At 39.5% G+C, this 25,361-nt stretch overlaps 1 protein-coding gene across 8 annotated transcripts in view; it reads right to left on the bottom strand.

The window, feature by feature from the left end:
* The window catches only part of LOC128742843 (basement membrane-specific heparan sulfate proteoglycan core protein), a 1,551,467-nt gene that overhangs the window by 1,017,593 nt on the left and 508,513 nt on the right, over nt 1–25,361 (bottom strand). For all 8 annotated transcript variants that reach the window (XM_053839324.1, XM_053839321.1, XM_053839325.1 and 5 more), the window contains one exon: nt 233–318. In XM_053839324.1, the coding sequence (XP_053695299.1) occupies nt 233–318 (86 nt within the window). The remainder of the gene's footprint in view (nt 1–232; nt 319–25,361) is intronic.

Genomic DNA, 25,361 nt, shown 5'->3' with positions numbered 1-25,361 from the left:
ATTGAATAGAAGTAGACTGAGAAAATACGGCGGGCGTGTGTAGCACCACCCACTGCTTTATTTGGGACATTACTCAATCAAGCGGAAAGAGCCAGCATGGTTTGAATAAATTGTAGCTTTTGGGAATCAAAATGCAAGAAAGTCGTTTTTTTATACAAATTTTATATACAGATTCTGAAACTAGTGTTTTCCTGGTATGGTTGAAATAAAATACAAACATTTTCATACTTACTGCAATCTAATTCATCGCTATTATCATTACAATCCATAACTCCATCGCACCGTTTACTGGACGGAACGCATTCTGCACTGCTGCAACTATAAATACGAGGTCAGAGGTAAAAATAATAATTAAAGTCAGAAGTAAACATTATAATTAGCAGGTATGTTATCATACTGTTATGTTTAAAAGAAAGCACTAATTTCGATTTCTTCACAACCTAACAATCTAGTAACATACCGAAAAATTTAAATTAACATTGTAGATGTAAGGGTAAGCGGGGCAAGACCGCCCGCTTAAGCAAAACCACCTGTATAAAAAAAAGTTGTAGCTCAATTTCTAATTTATCTGCTTTAAATGAACAATTGATCTATTACCTACATACAAAAAATAAAAACATAAATATCTGTAATGATTTTCTATTTTTTATTGCGATTTGGAAACACGTCCAAAAAATAGAGTATTTTTTCCATGCGGGGTGAAACACGCCCACTAACGGGGTAAAACCGCCATAGCGTATAACTTTAACAATATTCAACCGATTTTAATGAAACTGGTGGCATTGGATTCATGAATTTATCTAATTTAAACAAATTGAATCAGTTTGCTATCAAACAATACATAGTTCCCCGAGATTCGCAAGTTCGAAAGAGTGTCCGGCAACCACTCGTATTGGAAGAATATCAGTAATATAGGTACCAACAGTCTTGAAATTGATACAGTGTAGTTTCCTTAGACAACAAGATGGATCGGGTTAGGCATCCTGGAGTCAATCTTTAAGGACTAGAGAGGATCTAAGATAAAATATAACACTATGAGTATTAAAGTTCCTGCAATTGATCCGGTAGGTCATTTTTTGACATTTCAAATTGTTCTGATTGATAGAGCAGATACATATTACTTTTCCTTTGCTAAGATAATTTGCTATATTTTCATAAAAAATATGTTTATTCCATGTTATTTGTTCCAAGAGGGAGGAATTATTAAAAAAGCTATATCCGAGAAAACAAGAAAATGTCCATAGCGCCCGCAGGGAAAATTTGCGATTTAGATTTTTCCAAACAGTCCACCAGCTATAAACTAAGCACATTTATATTGTTTTATGTAAATCTGAGATTCTTTGGTCCAAACTATGCAATTATTTTAAAAATCTCCTTATCGCACTAGCATTATACACGACGGTCTTGCGCCGTTCATTGTGGGCGGTTTTACCCCCAAATGACCGATATACACATTTCACTATTTATTTCAACAAAATTGCATGAACAGTTACCTAATTTAGGTACTGTCGGATGAAGACAGGATCAGAGAAGCGATGTGGGTTGGATTTACTGAAAGTTTTAACGTTTTGAATAAAATAAACCCTAAGTTCTGCGGGAACAAAGTTATAAAAAACGAAACGATTATAACGAAAAATCTATTTTTATTTATTTCTCCGATAGTTTATACGATATTGCTGTACAAGGTATTGTAAAATATTGCGTACGCATTCAGTAATATGACTGTCATCAACATTTAACACCAATTTGAGCAAGGCCCTGTAAAACCATGGTGGGCGGTTTTACCCCGGTGGGCGTTGTTACCCCGTTTACCCTTATGTGCAATTCACTCATCGAGACTAGTGATGTCCGTTAATCGTTCGATTAATTCAACTAATCGAATAACACAAAGAATATTCGAACAATTTTTAATCGAATACAGCCAGCACGAGTAGTTGAATTAATCGAATAGTTCAATGAGCACGAATAATACCCGAATAAAGCTCGTTAATCGTTCATATTCGTTCGATTAATCGAATTGATCAAAGAAATATTCGAATATTTTTAATCGAACATCACTAGCACGAATAGTTGAATTAATCGATTACTGCAGACAACGCTCACCGATTAATCGGTAATCGAATAATTGAAAATTTCGGACATCACTAATCAAGACAGTCTGAACAAATTAATTTCATAACTAATATTCTAAGCTTTAACCAGATAAAAATCAATATATAATCCACCTTCCATTCAATATAAAATTTTGGTTCTAAGACAGTTAAGAGTTCTCTCAGCTCTTTGGAAAAGATTAATGCCCTATTACAAACTTTGGGGGCACATAACAGGATAACGGCTGGGTGGGTAATTGGTAAAAGCTAGATCTGGAAAAGTACAGAGGATGACGAACAAGATCCAACTCCAAATGCTGCATTTTTAAGGGGGCATAGTACTTTTTACATCATATTTTTTGCCTTATTTCAAATATTTTTTTCTCGATAACGCGAAAAGCAAATTGATTCGGGTGTTTTGCATTCTAAACACTGCACTTTATACTAATATTTACAATTTTGTTTGCATATGTGAACCTCTTCCCCTCTCCCCTACGGCTCCTTGAACATGATCATTCGAAAAAAACATGATTTGCGGTACCATGGATTGGCGATGGGGGGCTTATCCGAATTGAAAAATTCCAAAACGACTTGAAAGTATATTAAATTATCTCGTGTTTGACCCATCCTTTTTTTTGACGTAGGACTACGTCTTACGGCAAGTTTTGAGATAGGGTGTCATTCCAAAAAATCGAAAAATGCGAGCGTCACGAAAAATGAAAGGTTTTGAGCGGTAATAGCTCTGCGGTTTTCCGATCGATTTTCAATATTCTTACACCAATCGATCGGAAAATCTTCTAAGAATTGACTCAAATGAAGACAATCATGAGTTCTTAATGTTGAACTATTGAAAAATTGAAAATAATGAACCTATGTTTCACCAGAATTCTCGCTTCGTGATTGGTTGGAAGATTCTTTGCGATGATCTAAACCTATACCAATTTGATATCTGTGCTTGGGAAGTAAGCCAAAACAAGTGACAAAGCTTCCTCATTTCAACAAGATTTCTTAACACCGCAGTTAAACCTAGACCATGTTGATGTCCTTGCTTGGGAAGTACGCCAGAAAGAGTGACAAAGCCTCCTCGTGCCAACAGATCTTACGAACGCGATTAAACCTAGTCAAATTTGATGTCTGTGTTAGGGAAGTGTGCCAGAAAAAATGACACAAGATCGTTGTCCCAACAGATCGCAAATTCTTTACTGCGAGACGATTAAACCTCGGCGAATTTGATATCTGTGTTGGAAAAATGTGCTACAGCTGTAGTGTTCGGTTTTAATATGACTCTGTATGAATACGCATGCTTGCCGTTTCATTAGAAGTGTAGTGGAAAGATGTGCTGTTGATAAAATAGGATTGAATTGGTAAAATCCCTTCAACGTGGGGAACCATGGGTAATAAAAACAATCTTTAATTTCTGTAAGGTAGCAGGAAAGCAATAGTTTGTGTTCTTGATTTTGTTAAATTGTTTCCAAATGCACATAGAAGAACTCTGAAATCTTTTGAGAATTGAACGTATGCAATGTTACTACTTTGATAAATGTTACATACAACGCACGTAGCAGGTATATATGTTGCATATAGTATGTATACATGAAGAATCGAATGATTACAAGCATGGATACATGCTACTATCACTACAAAGAGACTTACATACGTAGTCCTGCGTCACCTGTATATGCGGTCGTGTCTTGTACACAATCCCTCTGATTTTTTTCTAAATTCGAACGCATAACAAAATGGCAAACATTCAAACATAAAAGTAAGGTTTTTAGTCGAAAAAACTGACATTAAACATTTCTAAAAAATACAAAAATTGTAATATCGAAAAAAGGATGGGTCAAACACTAGATAATTTTGTTGGCTTTGGAATAAAAAAAGAATCACGAGAATTGCTTGAGCCGTTCTTGAGATATTTATGGTACCGACTTTGAAAACCTGGTTTCGAGAAAAACGACGTTGAAGTTTTTATTCGCTGTGTAATCGCTCCAGACATGCGCGGTACAAATAGCTGTCAATTTTTGGAATTCATCGAAATGACTTGAAACACATATGGTCAAAATGTTAATCTTTCGAAATAATCAATAAAAAAAATTAGATCTTTTCACGTAGGACTACGTCTTTGTTTACTATACTGGGACTGGGTAGCACTTTGTAAAAACGAGAAATAGAAGTGTAACGTTTGAATGAAATATTTCAAACGCTAATAGCTACTATACTACTGAACGAAACATAACAGTTAATATGTCGTTGGATAGATAAAATGTCCAGCAATTTTATAGTAATATACTAATAATAATTTTTTATACGCTAAATAGTGAAAATGTGTGTAAAGATTCAAGGTCGAATTTTTCCATACATTTCCCTTGTTATCGCCTAGCTTCACAGGCACGGACGACAATTAGATACACCAAAGGATTTGGATCCAAATGGTAACCTTGAGACCACTTTGTAAGCCACACCCCTTTTCCAATCGAATCGGCAACATCGATGGCTATTGACGGCAACACCGACCCCGAAGACAAGCGGAATCAGAGGGCAATGGCCAACGTGAATCCCACACGATGCACTTAACATTACATTTTGCATTATCCCCATCGCAGACATGCGAAGTTGTTCGATAGCTTGCTCAATCAGTGTCGGACAATCATTTAAGTAGCAGCAGCCGATATGGTTTCCTCCACCACCTACACTAGCTTACAAGCAGCAGCGGCAGTGCCAGTGACTATAAAATGGTACTCTTGGTTCGCCGTCTGCTCATTCATCGCACAATCGCACTGACGGACGGTCAGTATTTACCATCGACGGCTATTGGTATAATATATATAATATATTTCTTATATTTTTTGATAAAACTATTCCATTTCTACTTTACAGTGATTTGGTATTTACTATCACTCCTGAATTAGCGGGTAACCATCGTCCTAGAGTCTAAAGGACCGAATAGCGACATCCATCTATATATTGGCAACAGTAATTATAGTACTGATTTTTAAGAAGTGCTATCAGCTCAAAAATAGTTCTTTTCAGGGCCACCAAACATTTTCAAACGGTTTTTTTCAAAACCACCATTGATTCAATGAAGAATTAAATCAGAATATTTCGCTCTTCTTTTACAAATAAACACTCAAACAATGATACTCACAAATACTCAAATATGCATATACCAGAAATGCAGTTTACATTAGTCTTTGATTTAATTATCAGACATAAAGTTATACTTCATCGATTAAAACATGTTATCAATGTAATGAGTATTATATGGCACAGTCCTACGTCACCCTTTCGTACAATCCTTAGGGCTGTATACCTTGTAGTTTTTAAGTTGAAAAAGTACTATGCCCCCTTAACACAATAATTTGTGGAGGGTGTAATTTTGCTTTATTGTGCAACAGAATACGCCATTAAAGGGTGTCCACATTAAAATTGCAACACACAAAATTAATTCGCAAAATTCATGTTTTTATCCGATTGCCATCAAATTTTCAGGATAGCAAATGAAACAATTAAACTTAGTTTTAGCGTTTTTATACCTCCCAGTTGGCCTCGAGGTAAGATGCTGGCCTAACAAGCCAGTCGTCGTATGTTCGAATCTTGGCTGGGAGAGGCTGTTGGAATCAATAGGATCATAGCAACTGGCCCTGCAATTGTCCTGTATTTTAACAGCTGGCTGCGAAGTCTGTCGTATAAAAACAGAAGGTCAAGTTTCGATAACGGAATGTAGCACCTAGGCTTTGCTTTGCTTTGCTTTTAGCATCTTTATTTTGATTAATTTCCCCTCCGTATCCGAATACCCGCACTATGGCCTCAACCCCACCCATAAAATTTTGCACAACCTTAAGGTGAAAATCGTCAGAGTCCAGCTGCATTTTGACGTAGAACTACGTCTTACCACCGGGTGTCAATCCAAAATTTGCATTCAACCCAGCGTCACGAAAGAATGAAAGATTTCGAACGCTAATAGCTCCGCCAATTGTGAATGGATTTTCACGGTTTGGATGCCGATCGACTCATAAAAGGTGTAGCAATTGTGTGATTTCTATTGTAACACTCTTTTGCAATCACTAATTAGTAAAAAATTACCGAGCAGTTTCAAGGTCAAATTATCCCATACATTTTCTTTGTGAGCGCCTTGCTCTACAGTCAGGAACGACAGTTAAATACACTATCTGTTTACTGTGATTGCGATTACTTTATGTTGAGAAAAAAGCAAAACAAAACCCGCTCGTCCCAATAGGTCTAAGATTCTTTACGACGCTTAGACTTATACTAATTTGATATCTGTGCTTGGGAAGTATGCCAGAAAGAGTGATAAAGTCCTCTCGTCCTGACAAGATTTCTTAGGACTGCGACAAACTTAGTCCAGTGTGATATCCTGAAAGTAAACAATTTTGTGAAGGCATAAGACCACCCCTTCCTTTCAACCTAGTTTATTTTTAAACATTGAATCTAGTCCAAATTGATGTCCTGAAGGTGAAACGTCACAGAAAAGTGAGCAGCTTTCCTTTTGCCAGATTTTATCCACATTCGCGAATACGCAGTTGCTAATATTTATTTGGTTTTTGCGTGAGAGAAAAGTGAAGGAAGTATTTTTGCTTTTGTTTTCACGCAAGTTTTGACAATGGGTTTTCGTGTAAGTGCGAACAGGATTAAATATCTCTTTAGCTTTCGCCGTCGCGAATAAGTACTGCAAGAACTTTTCGAAACTGTTGTCTTACAAGGAAACACGGCTGAAAGGATATTTGTGCATTTGAAGTAACGCAGCAATTCGCAAAGTGAGGAAAATCAGCGACTCTTTTATCCGAGAATAGTTTTGAATGTTTCAATTGCTGCTTTGCGTTAGTTAGTTACCTGCAATTCTTTACTAGAGCGGTCGCATTAAAAAAAGTTACGTAAGCGGTCGCGTCGTGTACTGAGTACACGGCGAATAATTCTGCCTATATCTCAGACCTGGCACGAGATAGAAGGTTGCGGTTTACGACGAAGTTGTTTATTTATTTAAGACGCATCTGGAAACGAACAATAAAATTTGAGAACTGATTCGCTAGATGGCGCAAATGGCGACCAAAATAAATGATTCTAGAATCTCGATTCTAAAATCTCTAATATGTCGGGACTGAGAAGAGATAGAAGGTTGCTATCTTTGGCAAAGTTGTTTATCTGGATGATATCAATCTGACTGCGAACAACAAAATTCGAAACTGATACGATAGATGGCGCTCATAATGAGCATACGGATTTTTTGAAGTAGGACTACTTCTTTGATTTCTATATTGGGGTGCACTTTAGAAAAACGAAAAGGGAACATGTAACGAAAAGTGGTTATAGTTTGCACGCTTATAACTCAGTCATACCTCAATAGATTCCAGAGATATTGGTATCAATCGATTGGAAATTTTTCAAAAAATCCATTACAACACAGTTCATTACATGTTTTCCTAACAGATGTGTAATAATTAAGAAAATATTAGATGAACATTCATTAATTCAATATTTTCATTTTTTTGCCTCCCCACGTCAATGCTTCCCAAGCACAGATGACAGAAATATATACGAGATGAGCTATGGTTTAAGCTCCCTTTGATTGTATTTAGTTTACGCGTTTACGTTAATAGAATCCGCTCGAAAATTGTTGGGCTTCAGCTGTTGCTGCTTCTCCGGAATAAGGCATCGAAGACTTCCAAATTCACCGGGCGAGATGCCAACAAACCGAAGAAGCCATCGACTCGTTCGCCAGCGAACGATATGGTTTTCGCTGCTATCAATACCCTGGTATAATCAACGGATCCTCGCTGCAAGCCGTCTTCAAGTAAATCGCCGCCAGCCACAACTGTGACGTTTCAAGGTTGGCCACATTCGTGAAAAAGGTGTTGAAATTAGGTAGCTGTCGAAAAGGTCGAAAAGCTGGTCCAAACAAAGAGAGCAGGCGCGTCCGATTCATTCAAGATTGATAAAACGGACGATAACAAATTAACTTTGCTAACTGCTGCAAAGGCGGCTCCGATTGAAACTGTACTACACCCAATTCTTTTTTTGCACGGATTTTTTTTACACGGATTTTTTTTGCACGACTTTTTTTGCACGGTTTCTCGAAATAGCACGGATTTTTTTTACACGGTTTCTTGAAATAGCACGGATTTTTTTTACACGGTTTCTCGAAATAACACGGTTTTTCGACAATGTCGCCAACAATAACTTACTTTGATTTATAAACCACTTTTAAAGCGTCCGTGGGATTTTTTCCATAGATTTTTTTTGTTTAAGCTCGATTGCCTTAGCTTTACGGCACCCGTTTTTATTGTTAGTTTTACAACAAAAAAGGGCCTAATTCTAAGTTTAGAAGTTGCTGGGCCAATTACTCGCGTTATTTATTAATGCAACGAGTATTAAAATAATGATTTTGTCATCACGGGTCAAAATGTCCTTATAAGGTCATTATAACGCACATAATGCGATGCATTTAATTTCAGTTGACATTATTATGAAACTGAAGTGCAAACATATAGATTTATCGTAAAAATGGTTTGGATGTGGACCTTGTACCTGCGATTTCCAGTTGTCTGTACCAAAAATTGTCCGTATCAGTAATGCAAACAGCAGTTTGGTCTGTGGTCGCTAAGCTCATCCCACGAGACTCTAGACCTCGAGGTTGAGCCACCGCGTACGTTGATCCCCTCTGTTCTAGGTGCCGGCGGAGTTGTTGAATAGAACCGTTTTCTCTACGACGTGTCCAGTTCACTGTAGCTTATCGACTTTTGCCAAATGTACGTTGGTATTCTCCCCAAGCTGTTTCTGTTACCCTTAATTCATACACTTCTACAACTCTCCGCTTTAGTCTTGTATTTTGCCAAATATCGTCCGCAAGGACGCGTAAGTCCTTCGTAAGCATTATCAAATCCATAAAAACTATCGCTCTAATAGGGATTTCTACATTGTATGCTTCGTACGGCGGTTTATGCCACTTGATCGTAGCGTTTTGGGAAGGGTAAAGTAGCTTCGATGTCATTCTTGAATACGTAGCTGGATCCTCCTATTGGTATTGTTATTTGCGGCCACCAGCGCACATACACGTATTTATCTACCACTTCTCATTCATCGCCGTCAACGATTACCGATCGCGGAAGGTGTACGTTTGTCTCGTTTAAGCCTCTGCCATGAATGTATTTGGTCTTCGATGCATTTCTTTTAAGTCTAATCCTTCTAGCCTCCGCTTTCAGTCTAGCGCACATGTCCTCCGCCATGGCAAAGTTTCTGGTTTTAATATCAAAGTCGCATGCGTAGCCAATAAGTTTGCTACCTTCACTGGAAATCAAAACACTCGTTTCGATATCTGCTCTTCGGATCACCCCCTCAAGAGATTGAAAACCATGCGGGATAAACTGTCAGCTTGGCTCGACGCCGTCGCCAATTCTATAGACTCCAACAGCCTCTCCCAGCTGAGATTCGAACATACAACCTACCTCGCTGCCAACTGGGAGGCAAAATGTTAACATTTGACTTCTTTTTTTTTAATTCGATTTTTTTGTCAAATGAAGAATACTCAATCTCAACCAAAATAGCTTTTAACTGAAAATAATTCCTCATCCTGAATAAACTCTTCAAGGTTAGGCTTTGTCTGATTACCGTGTATTTTTTGAGGACTTGGATTCTTTTTGAAGCAGTATGAACACTTTCTCAATTAAAAACAAAACTTCCTTGAAGTTCTCCAGAAATTGATAATAACATCTAGGAGCTCACTAGCGACATCTCTCGAATATATCGTGAGACAAGAGGTTGGTTGTGAAGTCTCAAGCAATATTGCATACAAGTTCTATCAGATGTTCAATATTATTTTTAATGATGCAGAGCTAGAGATGGTCGAGTAGCGGAAAATTGACCAGAAACCCAATAAATATTTTCGGGTTCGGGTCGGATACGGGTTCTCAATTTTTTAAAACCTGGTAGGTACGTTGGGTTCAGATATTTAAATCTTCATACCCGACCTTCTCCATTGAACACATTGATTACTAAAGATGGTCGAGTCGGGTCTGGTACCCGTGCCCGTATCCGTAACCATTCGCATACGGGTACCAAAAATTATATACTTGCGGGTTCGGGCCAAGTACGGGTTATCAATTGTATTTTCTTAACCGGGTACACGTCGGGTTCGGGTATTCAACTTTTCATATCCGATCATCTCTACGCAGGGTGCCCAATCCTAGCATGAAGCCACAGAACAGAAGTGGAAGTCCGAACGATTCGGCTTTTTTGCTTTTATTTTTCTTTTGGGAAAGTTTTCGCAGAACACTCGCTTCCTATCGCATAGCAGCTTTCATATGTTTTCGTGTGCATTCGTAAGCGTTCGGGTGTTTTCGTGGAGAAAAGTGACTCGCAAAAAGTAGCATGTACGTGTTTGGATTTTAACTTCCTATTCTGTTCTGTGATGAAGCTGTCAATTTAAACTTTAAAGAATAACCGAAACAGAATCTTCTACTGCATCAAGTAGTGAAAAAGTTAGATGGTATCGGTTTAATTTTATCATCTGTGTAACATTTTATTCCACTCTGAAAGTTGTTTTTTGCTAACTTAAAGTGGTAAGTAGTCTATTATGTCATTCGTACGAATATGGTTTAAAAGTACTCGTTCAAATTTCTATTAGACACGAAATGGCGGACCAAAACTCTAAAAAGAAGAAACAACGAAAGTCAATTACTCTACAGACCAAAATAAAAGTTCTGGATGCATTAGCAGAAGGGAAAACCTGTGCGTACGTTGGACGAATCTTTCAATTGAACGAAGCCACCGTAAGAACGATCCGCAAAAACGGTACAGCCATTCGCAAAGCGGTTATGCAAGGATCCAAAACCAGCTTAAAGTCAGCATCGTACACGAGAGATCCGTTGATAGAAAAAATGGAGAAATCTCTTCTAATCTGGATTGAAGACAACAATCAGAAAAGGATTCCTATTGATGGACCCATCATCCGGGAAAAGGCCGTTCATCTCTACAACTTATTGCAACAACAGGAGCCGTCAACAAGTAAGTCCGTTCCGAATCAAACACGTTTTCATGGAAGTGCGGGTTGGTTTTCCGGTTTCGCGAAAAGAAACTCTCTTCGGAATGTATACCTGAAAGGTGAAAGTGCATCTGCAGATCATGAGGCTGCTGCAGCTTTTCCAACATTTTTGAAAGAAATAATTGCGCAAGGGGGCTATACATCAAATCAGGGGTTTAATTGTGATGAAACTGGTCTTTTCTGGAAAAAAATGCCATCAAGGACCTATGTAGCTCAGGCCGAAAAATGCGCCAGTGGGTTTAAGGCAGCTAAAGACAGAATTACTCTCTTGTTTTGTAGTAATGCCTCTGGGGATCGACTTCTTAAGCCTCTTTTTATAAATCGTGCACTTCGACCTCGTTCAATGAAAAACGAAAATTTTAACTCTCTTCCAGTTCATTGGATGGCTAATGCCAAGGCGTGGGTAACCAAGGATATATTTTCTAAGTGGTTTGAAGATTGTTTTCTCCCAGAAGTAGAAGAATACTTACGAGAAAAAGGACTTGATTTTAAGGTATTGCTACTAATGGACAATGCACCAGGCCACCCGCAGATAGTTCATCCAAATGTTAAGGTTATCTTTCTGCCTGCAAACACTACTTCAATAATTCAACCATTGGACTAGGGCATAATTGCAACTTTCAAGCGCTATTACATTAAAGAGTCTTTTCGCTTCATCCTTGAAGCAGTTGAGGAGAGAGAAATTTCCATTACGCAGGTATGGAAGTTGTTTTCCATTCATGATTGTGTGAAACACATAGGATTGGCCATTTCGATAATCCGGGAAAGTACGCTGAACGGTTGCTGGAAAGCAATTTGGCCGGAATGCGTCACGAAAATTTCTACCGCAGCAGCATCTGAAGATATAAATGCTCAAATCATGCTTTTAGCGCATGCATTGCCAGAAGATGGATTTTCTGATTTTGGACAAGCGGATATAGACGAAATGCTTGCTGACAACTCTCTCAGAGATGAAGATTTGCTGGAAATGTCTGCTGCAGACAATGTTATAGAGGAGCCCGATAATATAACCCCAAATTCACTTAAACATATTCTTCAGTTAGCGGAAAATCTTCAAGAAGAAGTTTTGAAACGGGATCCGCATGTGGAAAGAGCCGTATCATTCAAGAACGATCTTCAATATTGTATGGCACGGTACAAAGAATTGTACAAGCAGTTCAACGAAAGTGACATAGATGATGATGAATCTCATACTCAAAAGCGTCCAAGGGTGATTTCCGATGACAATGAATAAAATTTGATTAAATTATTTTCTTTACTATGATCAACCAAACGATATATGTACAGTAAAAGCGTTTGATTTAATAATACCAATAATTTACCATAGCATTAATTATCACGCCATTTTCAGTTGTCTGTACCAAAATTTCTCCATATCAGTACACCACCACCAGGAGTTTGCTTTTCCTCTCACTGAAGTTTTAGGAGTGTCTCATCAACTCCCCCAACACTAAAGAGAAATCATTATAGAATTTCATGAAAATTTCGCAAGAATTTCAGAAAAGTCTTTCTAATCAGGAAGTCGCTGTCCTTTCAAAACTTCTTCTGATAGTATCATAATAACTTCAAGGAAGAATGACTGAACTGCAAAGGATTCTTTCTAACACTTCAGTTAAGTTCTTCCTCAGATCAAGCATAACTTCCTCAGCATTGGCGTAGCTAGAGGGGGTGCCTAGGGTACCAGGCCCCCTCCAGAATTCTGCAGATCCACTCTATAAATTTTCCCATTGTAATTTAAAAACCGGAAAAAATTCAGTGTATGTGTTCCCACAAGGTAGATGTTTTATTTTTTGATAGATATCGCAAACGCGTAGTTATCGTCATCGTCAGTAGTCATCAGTAGCCTGGTAGCCACCCCGGCTTATGCTGTTTTAAGGGGACATGAACGACTAAAAATTTTGAAAAAATCATTATTTTTTTATTTCAGATTTTGATTCTGTAATCTATTCCGCTTATTTTGATACTAAATTTGTAATGATCCGACCACGGGAAGTGGCCGAAAAACGATCATACACATAAGCATTCCAGTGCGGCGTGGAACAACTTCGGCGGAATAAAACGCCGCTTCTGAAAAACCATGATTTTTGAACTTTATGTACCTTTTTCTCAGAAACTACACAACGTATTGGGACAAACTTTTTTTTTGTTTTGTTGGTAGTAGCTTGGCAAAGACTTTTATAACTTTTCAGTTTCGTAAACAAAACACAGCTAGAGAAAAAAGAAAAAGAAGACAAAATTTTATTTTTTCAGGCATCTATTTTTCTTCTTTTTTTTTCGTTTGTCTTTGCCAAGCTACTACCAACAAAACAAAAAAAAAGTTTGTTCCAATTAGTTGTGTAGTTTCTGACAAATAGGTACATAAAGTTAAAAAATCATGGTTTTTCCGAAGCGGCGTTTTATTCCGCCGAAGTTGTTCCATCAACAGTTCGTGGGAAGCACGTGTTTGTTTTTCAAACCCACAAGCGATGTTAAATAGCATGCAAGAAGGATTCGAAAGTGTCTCCGAGTTACACACGAAATACATCACTCGATCTAATGTAGCTCTGAGCAGTTGCGTCAGTTTATCCGGAAAATCCGAAAAACCGTGTTCGTGCATTATCTGCCATAGCACGCGTCGATCTAGTGCATCGTATGCCGCTTTGAAATCAATAAAGATGTGATGCATGGGCACGTTGTACTCCCGATATTTCTGCAAGATCTGTCGGATAGTGAACATCTGGTCCGTAATTGCGCGGGCTCTCATGAAGCCTACCTGATATTTCCCTTCAGAACTCTGTGCTATCGGTGACAGCCGGCGTAACAGGATCATAATGAATTTTTTTTTGGAAGGCACCCCCTAGGTCCCCTCCAGGGAAATTACCTAGCTACGCCATTGTTCCTCAGTCAAAATAACAAGAAAAGTTTCTTTCAATTTCTTTCAATGTGGTGTACAATTTCAAACTTTTAACGCCCATTTTAAAGTAATGAGAATATGGTAAGTTTGTTACACGGTTTCTTAAAATAGCACGGCTTTTTTACACGGTTTCTTGAAATAGCACGGATTTTTTTTACACGGTTTCTCGAAATAGCACGGATTTTTTTTACACGGTTTCTCGAAATAGCACGGATTTTTTTTTTGCACGGATTTTTTTTACACGGTTTCTCGAAATAACACGGTTTATTTTTGCACGGTTTTTTTTTACACGGCACGCATCCTCCGTGTAAAAAAAGAATTCGGTGTACTGGAGTAAATATGCGGCAGCCCCCGAACAAAAATATACTAAGCCAATGAAAACCGGCGCAAAGGCACCGAAAGCCTCAAAGCCAAAAGAAATCGTTCCAGGCGAGAAGGTGGCCCGAAAAAAGCTGCTGCCCAGATGTAAATTTCCTTGATTTGCATTACTAGTATCTGGTAGAAAACAATCAGTTCTTTTAAGAACTACTGAATAAGTATACGAAGCAGTTAAATTGATTTTTCTCACATTTTTCCTCATTTTAAAATGAACATGACAAATTGGAAGCTTATCAAGTATGCACGTACGATCCCGCCAGTCATGTTTAAACTGTATTACATGGCAAAATCCTCTGAAAAGCAAACTGCGCCACTTCGTAATTCGAGACTAAGCGTTTAGTGAGAAAATCGAATTGCATCTTCACTGTGACTGTTTCGGTACGTTTCGAGCCGGCGCGTGCATGGCAAACTCACCCGGCAGCCAGCCACATTTACTATACCTTGATATTATGCTTGACTGAGCGGTAGTCAACGAACGAAAGAAAATAGCGTAGCTCTCCTAGCGGCGTGGCTTCTTCTTCTTCCTATCGCTTTTTGCGGCCTTTCCATTGGTTGTCGGTGCCATGGCATGAAGACGATGCTTGATCTACAGAAACTGGAAGCTTCAAACAAAGTACGGTTTCATATAGTCACGCCTTATTTTCTTCTCTGCCATTCCTATTTCTACGTAGATCAGCCTTTGTTACAAAGTGCTGCCGTTTGCTCTGATATATAACCAACGGTAATCCGAGGAACCGCATCATTTTCGCATGGGCACCGGTACCGAGAGTAACGATTTTATCTCCCTCACTGGACGCGGCAAAAGTGGTAATACGCAGCAGCAGCCGATCTTTGTTATCTTTGTCTGGTATGGAGTGGAAATCACGCCGAACGCGTTAGAACCGGATCACCGATCTATTTAGTTGCTATAATATTTGGTTGCGGAAGCGGAAGAGCGTGAATTGGTGGGAAATGCTCTGTACGGTAACCATTGTCATTATTGCCCTGGGAAGTGTTATTTCAAACATTCAAGCCATTCTGCTGTCAAAGGAGATCGCAATTAAGGAATATTTTCAACTACTTATCAATTACCAAAAACCGTCCTTATTAGGACGAACGAATTCTATGAAGAGATGAAAATTTTCTTTACTAATTGTAATTAAATTTCCAAATGTACCTGATTTTGTTAAATCATGAAGAATTTGTTCTGATTAGATCTTTAAAATGTTAAATGTTAACTCTAAACAGTGGTGGGCACGATGGTCCTCCGACGAGACAGGAGGTTAGGGGCAGGCCCTGGAAAACAAAAAGTTTCCAACAACGAAAAAGAAAATAGGGATCGGAACAATCGGCGTCGACCTACGCGAGGAAATAAGGACTACGATTGGAAACTCGCGACATGGAATTGCAAATCGCTCGGCTTCCCGGGTTGCGATAGGATAATATATGATGAACTACATCCCCGAAACTTCGAAGTCGTAGCACTGCAGGAACTTTATTGGACAGAACAGAAGGTATGGAAAAGCGGGCATCGAGCGGCTACTTTCTACCAGAGCTGTGGCACCACCAACGAGCTGGGAACCGGCTTTATAGTACTGGGAAAGATGCGCCAGCGTGTGATTGGTTGGCAACCGATCAACGCAAGGATGTGCAAGTGAGGATTAAGGGCCGTTTCTTCAATTACAGCATCATCAATGTGCATTGCCCACACGAAGGGAGACCCGATGACGAGAAGGACCGCGAGACTGTCCGCGACGGGACGTGAAAATCGTCATCGGTGACATGAACGCGCAGGTAGGACAGGAAGCTATATTTAGACCGGTAATCGGGCCAACAATGCTTAAATTTTGCAGCTGCCCGCGGTATGGGAGTCCGAAGTACCTTCTTCCCCCGCAAAGATATCCACAAGGCCACCTGGAGATCACCAGACCAACGAATAGAAAACCAAATTCACCATATTCTAATCGACGGTAAATTCTTCTCTGATGTTATAAACGTTCGCACCTACCGCAGTGCGAATATATATTCGGATCTTTTCGTAGTTGCAGTCTGCATGTGCTCAAAACTCTCGACGGTGCATAACACGCGTCGAAGTCGTACGCCGCGACCCAACATCGAGCAGCTACGAGACACCGAAGTTGCCCAGGAATACGCGCGGCAGCTGGAAGCGGCGCTACCAACGGAAGAGCAACTTGGCGCAGCAACTCTTGAAGATGGTTGGAAAGGCATTAAGACCGCCATCGGTAGTACTGCTCTAGCGGCACTAGGTACAATGAATCTGAACCGAAAAAACGATTGGTTCGACGGCAAATGCGAGCAGTTAGTGCAGGAGGAGAATGCAGCACCGTACGAGGGCGAATGTGGATATAAACAAGCACGGAACAGGCAAAACTCGGTCTTCCGGAGGAAAAAGCGCCAACAGGAAGAACGAGATCGCGAGGCGATGGAAGAACTGTACCGTGCTAACGATAAACGGAAGTTCTACGAGAAGCTAAACCGTTCGCGGAAAGGCTATGTGCCGCAGGCCGATATGTGTCGAGACTCAGACGGTAATCTTCTCACGAACGAACGTGAGGTGATCGAGAGGTGGAAGCAGTATTATGACGAGCACCTTAACAGCGATGTAGCTGAACATGGAGGTGACGATATGGCAATAGATCTTGGAGCACGTGCAGACGACGGAATACCAGTCCCGACCTCCAGGAGGTAGCAGAGGAGATCGGTCGGCTGAAGAACAATAAAGCGGCTGGGGCTGATCAGCTACCCGGCGAGCTGCTGAAATACGGTGGTGACGCACTGGCTAGAGCGCTGCACTGGGTCATTGTCAAGATTTGGGAGGATGAGCTACTACCGGAGGAGTGGACGGAAGGCATCGTGTGTCCGATCTACAAAAAGGGCGACAAGCTGGATTGTTGCAATTACCGCGCAATCACACTGTTGAACGCCGCCTACAAGGTACTCTCCCAACTTTTATGTCGTCGATTATCACCATTTGCAAAGGAGTTCGTGGGGCAATATCAAGCGGGATTCATGGGTGCCCGTGCCACTACGGATCAGATTTTCGCGCTTCGGCAAGTGTTGCAGAAATATCGCGAATACAACGTGCCCACGCATCATTTATTCATCGACTTCAAATCGGCGTACGACACGATCGATCGAGATCAGCTATGGCAGATTATGCACTACTACGGATTTCCGGATAAACTAACGCGATTGGTCAAGGCGACGATGGATCGAGTAACGTGTGTTGTTCGAGTATCAGGGGTAGTCTCGAGTTCCTTTGGATCTCGAAGAGGGTTACGGCAAGGTGATGGGCTTTCATGTTTGTTGTTCAACATCGCTTTGGAGATGTATAAGAAGAGCGGGTGTAGACACGAGTGGCACGATATTCACGAAGTCCGTCCAGCTTCTTGGTTTCGCTGACGACGTTGACATCATTACACGTACCTTTGAGAAGATGGCGGAAACGTGCATCGGACTGAAAGCTGAAGTCAAACGGATTGGACTTGTCATTAATGTATCGAAAACAAAATATATGAAAGGGAGAGGTTCTAGAGAAGTGAATGCTGACCTCCCTCCCCGGATTCATTTAGACGGTGATGAAATCGAGGTGGTAGAAGAGTTCGTGTATCTGGGCTCACTGGTTACCGCAGACAACGACACCAGCAGAGAAATACAAAGACGCATTATGGCAGGGAATCGTGCCTACTTTGGACTCCGTAGGACGCTGCGATCAAACAAAATTCGCCACCGCATGAAGTTAACAATCTACAAGACGCTGATTAGACCGGTAGTCCTTTACGGCCATGAGACATGAACTATGCTTGTGGAGGACCAATGCGACCTTAGTGTTTTCGAACGGAAGGTGTCGCGCACTATCTACGGCGGAGTGCAGATGGAAGACGGAACGTGGAGGAGGCGAATGAACCATGAACTGCATCAGCTGCTTAGGGAACCACCCATCGCTCACACCGCAAAAATCGGTCGCCTGCGATGGGCTGGGCATGTCGTGAAGATGTCGGACGACTGCCCGGTTAAAAAGTTCTCAATACCGATCCGACTGGAACGAAACGGCGGGGCGCGCAGCGAGCAAGATGGATCGATCAAGTGGAAGGCGACTTGCGGACCCTACGTGGACTACGTGGCTGGCGAATTGCGGCCATGGACCGAGTGGAATGGAGACGACTTCTATGTACAGCAGAGGAAATCACGGCCTGGAGCTGATTAAGAAGAAGAAAAACTTCGAAAGAAATGCAATTTCGACTTTTGTTTGTCTAACTCATGACTTAATTTTGCATTTGCTACAAATTTTTGCCTTCCCACGCCAATGCTTCCCTAGCACGGATGACAGAAATATAAAGGAGATGAGGTATGGATTAAATGCCCTTAGATTGTATTTAATTTACGCCCTATAGAATCCGATCGAAATTGTTGAGCTTTAGCTGTTGCTGTTTCCCCGGATGAGGCAACGAAGACATCTAGCTTCACTAAGCGAGACGCCAATAAACCGAAGAGTCAACGGATTGTCGTTGCAACTTGCAAGCCGTCTAGAAGTATATCGCCGCCAGCTACAATTGTGACGTTTCAAGGTGGGACACATTCCTGAAAAAGGTTTGGAAAAGCTAGTTTTCAACAAGAGAAAGCAGGTCCAAACATAGAGAACTGGCGCTTCCGGTTCGTTCGCCTACCAAACTGGCTAGCGAGAAGCAAGATGCCGAAAATTGCTGCAGCAATGGCGGCTCCGGTTGAAGCTACCAGAAAAACTACTACTGGAGAAAAAAAGGCTGCTGCCCCCGAACAAAAATCTTACTAAGTCTTACAGAAGACCATAGCAAAGGCACAGAAAACTCCAAAGCCAAAAAGTCGTTCCAACGGAGAATACGGCCCGAAAAAAGCTGCTGCCAAGCAGTAAATTTCTTCGATTTGTACTATTAATATCCGGTAGAAACAATCAGTTCTTTTAAAAACTACTGAATAAGTATATGAAGCAGTTGAACTGAGTTTTCTCATGAATGATATTCCTCATTTAAAAATGCACATGACAAAAGTTTATTTATCCAAGCTTGAACACGTACCGTAATTAGATGTTTAAACTGCATTACGACAAATATTGCGAACCCATGTTAAAAGCATCAGGTTATTGTAACAAATAAACAAACAGATGCAAGCCTTCACGGTTTCATTTTGTTCATTATGTTTTAATAAGTTGCCTTCTTTCCTGCAACTTTCCCACAACAAATCCATTATGGAGTCGAAAAGACCATTATAGTTCAGCCAAATTATTAAATATAAAAGTTCCACACCAATTTCCAACAGTTTCAATAAAAGCGCTCGTTAATGAGTAGAAAAAAAGTTACTGAATAATTGTCCTGTACTATAACATACTTTTAAATGAATTGTTAAATGAACTTTAGTGAATACAACTGATCATATACCTACCTACATATGCAAAATAATGCCATTTCGTGATTCTTTCTGGAAAGCATTAAACGGAAAAGCCACACTACCTGGCAAAATCCTTTGAAAAGAAAACTGCGCCAGGTGTACAGTTTTATAATGAGTATGTTATTAGGGAAGTTTACTATGGTATGTTGAGGTAATGCTTTAAACATTAGAATGTTAGAATTATGCTGACACTCACCATAAAACAATACAAAACGAACATTTGTTTGTTTTATTTTCTGCTATGATAATGAGAATGAAAAATGTGCATTAGATTCCTAACAATCCTATGATATGTGGTCTTTTTTAATCACCGTACGTTATTCTTTTCGGATTTAAATTGATTTTTTTCTGTGAAAACCAAGAAAAATCAATTTAAATCCGAAAAGAATCCCATAATATTCTTGTTACGGTCACTTATATCATACAGGAAATAACACACACGTAATATAAGGAAAGAGTAAAGTATTCAAGCCCAATGAAAAAAGCAAGCTGTATACAAATGAGTATCAAGAGAATGCACTTCAGTCGTATTGTCGCGTTAGCAAAACAAATAGTTTTGGTTTTATCATCACGCACACGTTAATAATTGCAAGCATCAACGTTGCTATTAAGCCTGCCCGCCAAGTTAACTTCGGGGTACGATGCTGGCCCAACAAGCCAGTCGTCGTATGTTCGAGTCTCGACTGGGCGGCGCCGCTACAGAGTTAATAGGATCTTTGCACTAGCCCCGTGATTTTCCTGTACTCTAATAACCGGCAGCGAAGTCTATCGTTGAAAAAGAGTCTAGTTCTGAAGGACGTTTATACCCTTGGTTTTGATTTGCTGATAAATCTAGATTTTACCAGATTTTTTATTGCATACCAGACAAAGTTCAAAATCTTTTATAGATATTTGGTAATGTGCCAGATTTTTGCCAGATTTCTGTTTCTCCGTTCTGCAAAACAGTTATCACTCCTAACTTCAGACAACATTTTGTATCTGCGTTGAACAAAACTGACAAGACGTTTCCCGAAAAAGTCCTCCCCATCGGTCAAATTGATCGCCAGATTTTGGCCAGACATTTATCTGTGTTTGCCAGATTTTCGAATAAACCTATTAGCGACCCTGGGAAGAATAGGGACTCAAACACTCTCTAAAATATTTTTAAACAATGTGATGGAAACGCAGCACGGGTTTCTAGGAATCTTTTCCTGGTGATCTTTCTGGCTAGATGATGTAGACGACGAAATTGCTTCGTCAAAAGAATTTTGATCAGTCTGTGCTCTTCATCTTGTCTTTTGATAAAAGTTGAAGCAATACGTATCAATTGCTTCTGCCAGGAAACCATAAAAATAGCTGTTGATTGGCTGGAATTGACAACGCAATCAATGGTGAAAAAGACAACGATGCGTTATCTAACGTGTTTTGACTACAGAAACCACTTTGTAGCGAACAGTAGTGTTCTGTCATCATGGTTCCGCAATATTCCGAAAATAATTTGATTTTCTCATCATCTCCACCTACTACTGACTTATTTCCGAATTTTATTTACCATCATCAGAAGTATCTTGACCTGATAAAAAACTTTGTCGAAAACATCAACCTTCTATCTCGTCATGGTTCGGAAATATCGCCAAATGAATTAAATTTCACCGTATACTCCATCTAGCGGACTAGTTCCAAACTTCAGTGTTCGTTACCAAATGCGTCTTGGCTTTACAAACAACTTTGTCGCAAATAGCAACCTTCTAGCTCATTACGGTTCTAAAATATTTCTAAATGAATTTAATTTCTTCATTATTAGCGCCATCTAGCGAATCAGTTCCGAACTTTATTGTATGTCACCGGATGTGTCTTAACTAGATAAGCAACTTTGTCGAAAGTCGCAACCTTCTATCTTTTCACAAACTTGAGCTATTGCCCGCCGTGTACTCAGTATACGACGCGACCGCTAGTGTAACTTTTTTTCATATCAGAAAAGGTGTACTGGTGTACTGAGTACACGCGCATGGACACACTATATTTAAAAGCAATTTTCGGCCACTTTTTTTATTTCTTTTTGCTATATTTTGGCATCATTAGAAAGAGGAAAAGGAGATCTTCGAATACAACCAAAACCTGGTATGATTTGATTAAAATTTCGATGATTTTTCGCGTTTTTCGAAAACGCGTGTACTCAGTACACTAGCGCGACCGCTCTAGAATTAAAGCATATTATTGAAATTACGCAACTGACCTTATTTCTTAAATTCGTCGTACCGTTTTAAAATCCGTCCATAAAAATTTTTCATCGTCCGAACTAAAAATCACTACAATGTTTACAAAGCTAACGCGTATTGGTGTAGGACATGACAAATGTTATTCTGAAAAATTTCTGCAGGTCAGGCAAGGTTTCCTAGCTGTAGAACAACGACAATGCCTTGCATGAGTTATTTTCATTTATGAATGACGGAAATTGAAACGATTAGTCGACATTTTCTTCTTCGTCGCACGAAAAAACGTAGGAAATTTGGCTGGTAGGACTTCTTTAATGATAAATTGCACAAGCACTTATTTACCATAAAACGTAATCTTTTTCGCCAAAAATAATTTTTTGAAAGGACGTATTTAGAAATGAGATTATTCACTACTTATTTCATTAAAATCGCGTCAAAGGCAAGTTGTGGCCAATAAGGTGTATTTTCAGAAAAAAATACACTGAAAGAAAAACCTTCGCAAAAACAGTAAGTTATGCCCTAAAATATGGTAAAGAGATACTTATGCACACTTTTTCTGATTTTGCTTTTTATTTTTAAACTAACAAAATCAAATTGTGTACGCACCATTTTGAACAAAATCGTTATAAAAATCGACCGTCAACTCTCATTCGAGTCAATTTTGAAGAAGGATTCTTCATACCGAATAAGTATACTAGTGGTCGATGGTCGGTACGCACTAGAAACTTACGTCCTAGTAAATAGGGTCGATAATGCATAATCGCCCAATGAATCGCCGCTAACTCTTTTTCAATGATGTGCTTGTTTGCTTCGCCTTTTGTAAACGCGCGACTGGCGAAAGAAACAGGCAGATCATTATTTTCATGAATTTGTGATAAAACTGCACCACATGCAAAATCTGACGCATCTGTTGTCAAGATGAATTTTTTCTGGAAGTCCGGATATTGAAGTATCCTTGGTGAAAGCAACATGTTTTTTTAATTTCTCAAATGAAGCCTGACATTCGTCGGTCCATATAAAAGGTACGTCTTTTCTCAACAGTTTGTTTAGACAACTACAAATAGTTGCGAAATTGGGAATGAATCTCCTATAATAATTACACATGGCCACGAAGCTTCTGACTTGGTCAGCGGCTGCGGGTAATTCTTAATAGATTCGAATTTGGAATCGTCGGGTAAAATCCCTTTATCAGTTAATTTATGACCCAAGAATGTAACTTCGGTTTTGAAAAAATTACATTTGGAGGTTCAGTTTTAGATTACGCTGTCTGAAACATTCGAATACTTTTCTCAAGTTTTTCAAGTGGTGTTCGACTGAACAACCTACGACGATTACGTCGTCAATATATAAAAATGCACACTCAGGGCTTAGTCCCCTGAGTGCAATTGACATCATACGTTGGAAACTGTTTGGACTTATATTGGGTCCAAACGGTAATCGCTTGTATTGAAAATGTCCGCGCTCCTGTTAAGAGAACGCTGTGACCTCTCTGGAGTGTTTCTCGATCTCGATCTGGTGGAAACCAGACATGAGATTTAAAGTTGAAAAATATTTTGCTCTGCCGAGTTGGTCAAGAAGATCTTCAATCTTCGGCAGGGGAAATTTGTCTCCTAACAGCCTTTTGTTCAGCTGTCGAAAATCTACGACTAACCTCCATTTTTTCTGTGCGTTAGTCGACTTTTTTGGCACCAACAGTATCGGTGAGTTATAACTCGAAACCGAGGGTTCAATGATATCGTTTTTAATTAAATCATCAACTTGACGACAGATTTCTTCCTTGTGGCATTGTGCATTTCTATAATTTTTAATGTATACCGGTGTCTTATCTGCTACCATTATTTTTTGCCGGTAGAAGTTGTTACAAGTTAATAAATCGTCTTGTAAGCTAAATATATCGTTGTATTCACTACAGAGCTGTTGAATTGAATTTTTTGCAAATGCTGGGATATTACTTAAATTTAATTCTGCATTCAGCTTTTCAATTCGATCTACATTTGTATTTTTGATAATGTTCACTATATGGTAATCGCTTGGGTTTGAAAATGTAAAATTCGTAGTATTAATTTGTACAGGGTAATCGTTGGTATTAATTATCTTAACATAAGGGGACGAACCATTTACAATAGCGTTGGCGCAAAAAACGCCTGGTATAAACTCGGATGAGTTGATTACAACATCTCTATCTCTGCTTACGTTATAAATTGATCTAAAGACTTCTGCTCCCGCAGGGACCCATGTAAGTCCTTGCAAATTATTATGAATTGGGATTTCGAGTCGTGTATTATCAATGTTGACCGCTAAAATCCATGTATCGTAGTTAATTTCGCACCGATACGTAGTTAAAAAATCGCGCCCCAGTATACCATCAGTTGGTATGGGTACGTCATCGTCGATCAAATGAAGCAAACTGCTTACGGCTGTATTTTGTAAATAGGTAAGACAGTTAATAGTTCCTTTGCATTTCGACTCGCCCGGTGTTATTCCACGTAACACACAATTGTTATTTGGGTTAATTACTGAGTACTAGGGTACTGAGTGTTCGAGGGTTTTTATTTTTAATAGAGAAATGTCTGCGCCTGAATCTACTAGGAACGAACAAGGTCGATTTGACACGCTCGTTTGAACACTAATAAAGTTCGAGGCAGCTACGTTTATTGTGTATACTGCCTTACTGCTCCTAAAAAAGGTTGGTTCTCAGAAAGCACAGCTTGTTGAGGTTGTTGCATAGTGTTCCAATTCGGTTGGGGTGCTAGCTGCTGCTGATGCATCACGTGTTCCGTATTGGTCATTCGCTCCGGATTTTCTAGTGTTGGATGCAAATAGAACACTCTTGCATTTCTGTTACCATATTGCTGGAAACGGTTCTGTTGATTATAGTTTCCTCGACCTCTTGTGAAGGTGTGTTTATAATTTGGATATTGGTTTCTATTGTTAGGAAAGTTTGGATAGCGTTGGTTAGCATTATTTTGATATTGGTTTCTATTACTAGAAACAAAGTTTGGATAGCGTTGGTCCCCACGGTTGTTAAACTTTCCGCGGTGGTTATTTCTCCCCCTGCTGTTATATGTATTTGTTCTTGTAGTGAAAATTTGGGCTGTTTGGGCAGGCGCTGCTTCATTATATTTTTGAATTGCAGCCTGGATTGATTTAAATTCTTCCGCTTTCATAATAATTTTCATATCAGGATCGTTCGTTTTATTTATTAATGTTTCGATACCCACTTTCGTTGCCATCTGTGTAGTGACATTTGAGGGTATTTCACTTTTCATGTATAGTGAGGCTAGCTGCGTAGTCAGCTGCTCGACCTCGTAGAATTTTGTGCTGTC

This window comes from Sabethes cyaneus, chromosome 3, assembly GCF_943734655.1.
Source record: "Sabethes cyaneus chromosome 3, idSabCyanKW18_F2, whole genome shotgun sequence".
NCBI classification, from domain to species: domain Eukaryota; kingdom Metazoa; phylum Arthropoda; class Insecta; order Diptera; family Culicidae; genus Sabethes; species Sabethes cyaneus.
Note: the sequence above shows the minus strand (reverse complement) of the source record. Positions and strands in the feature narration are given on the sequence as shown.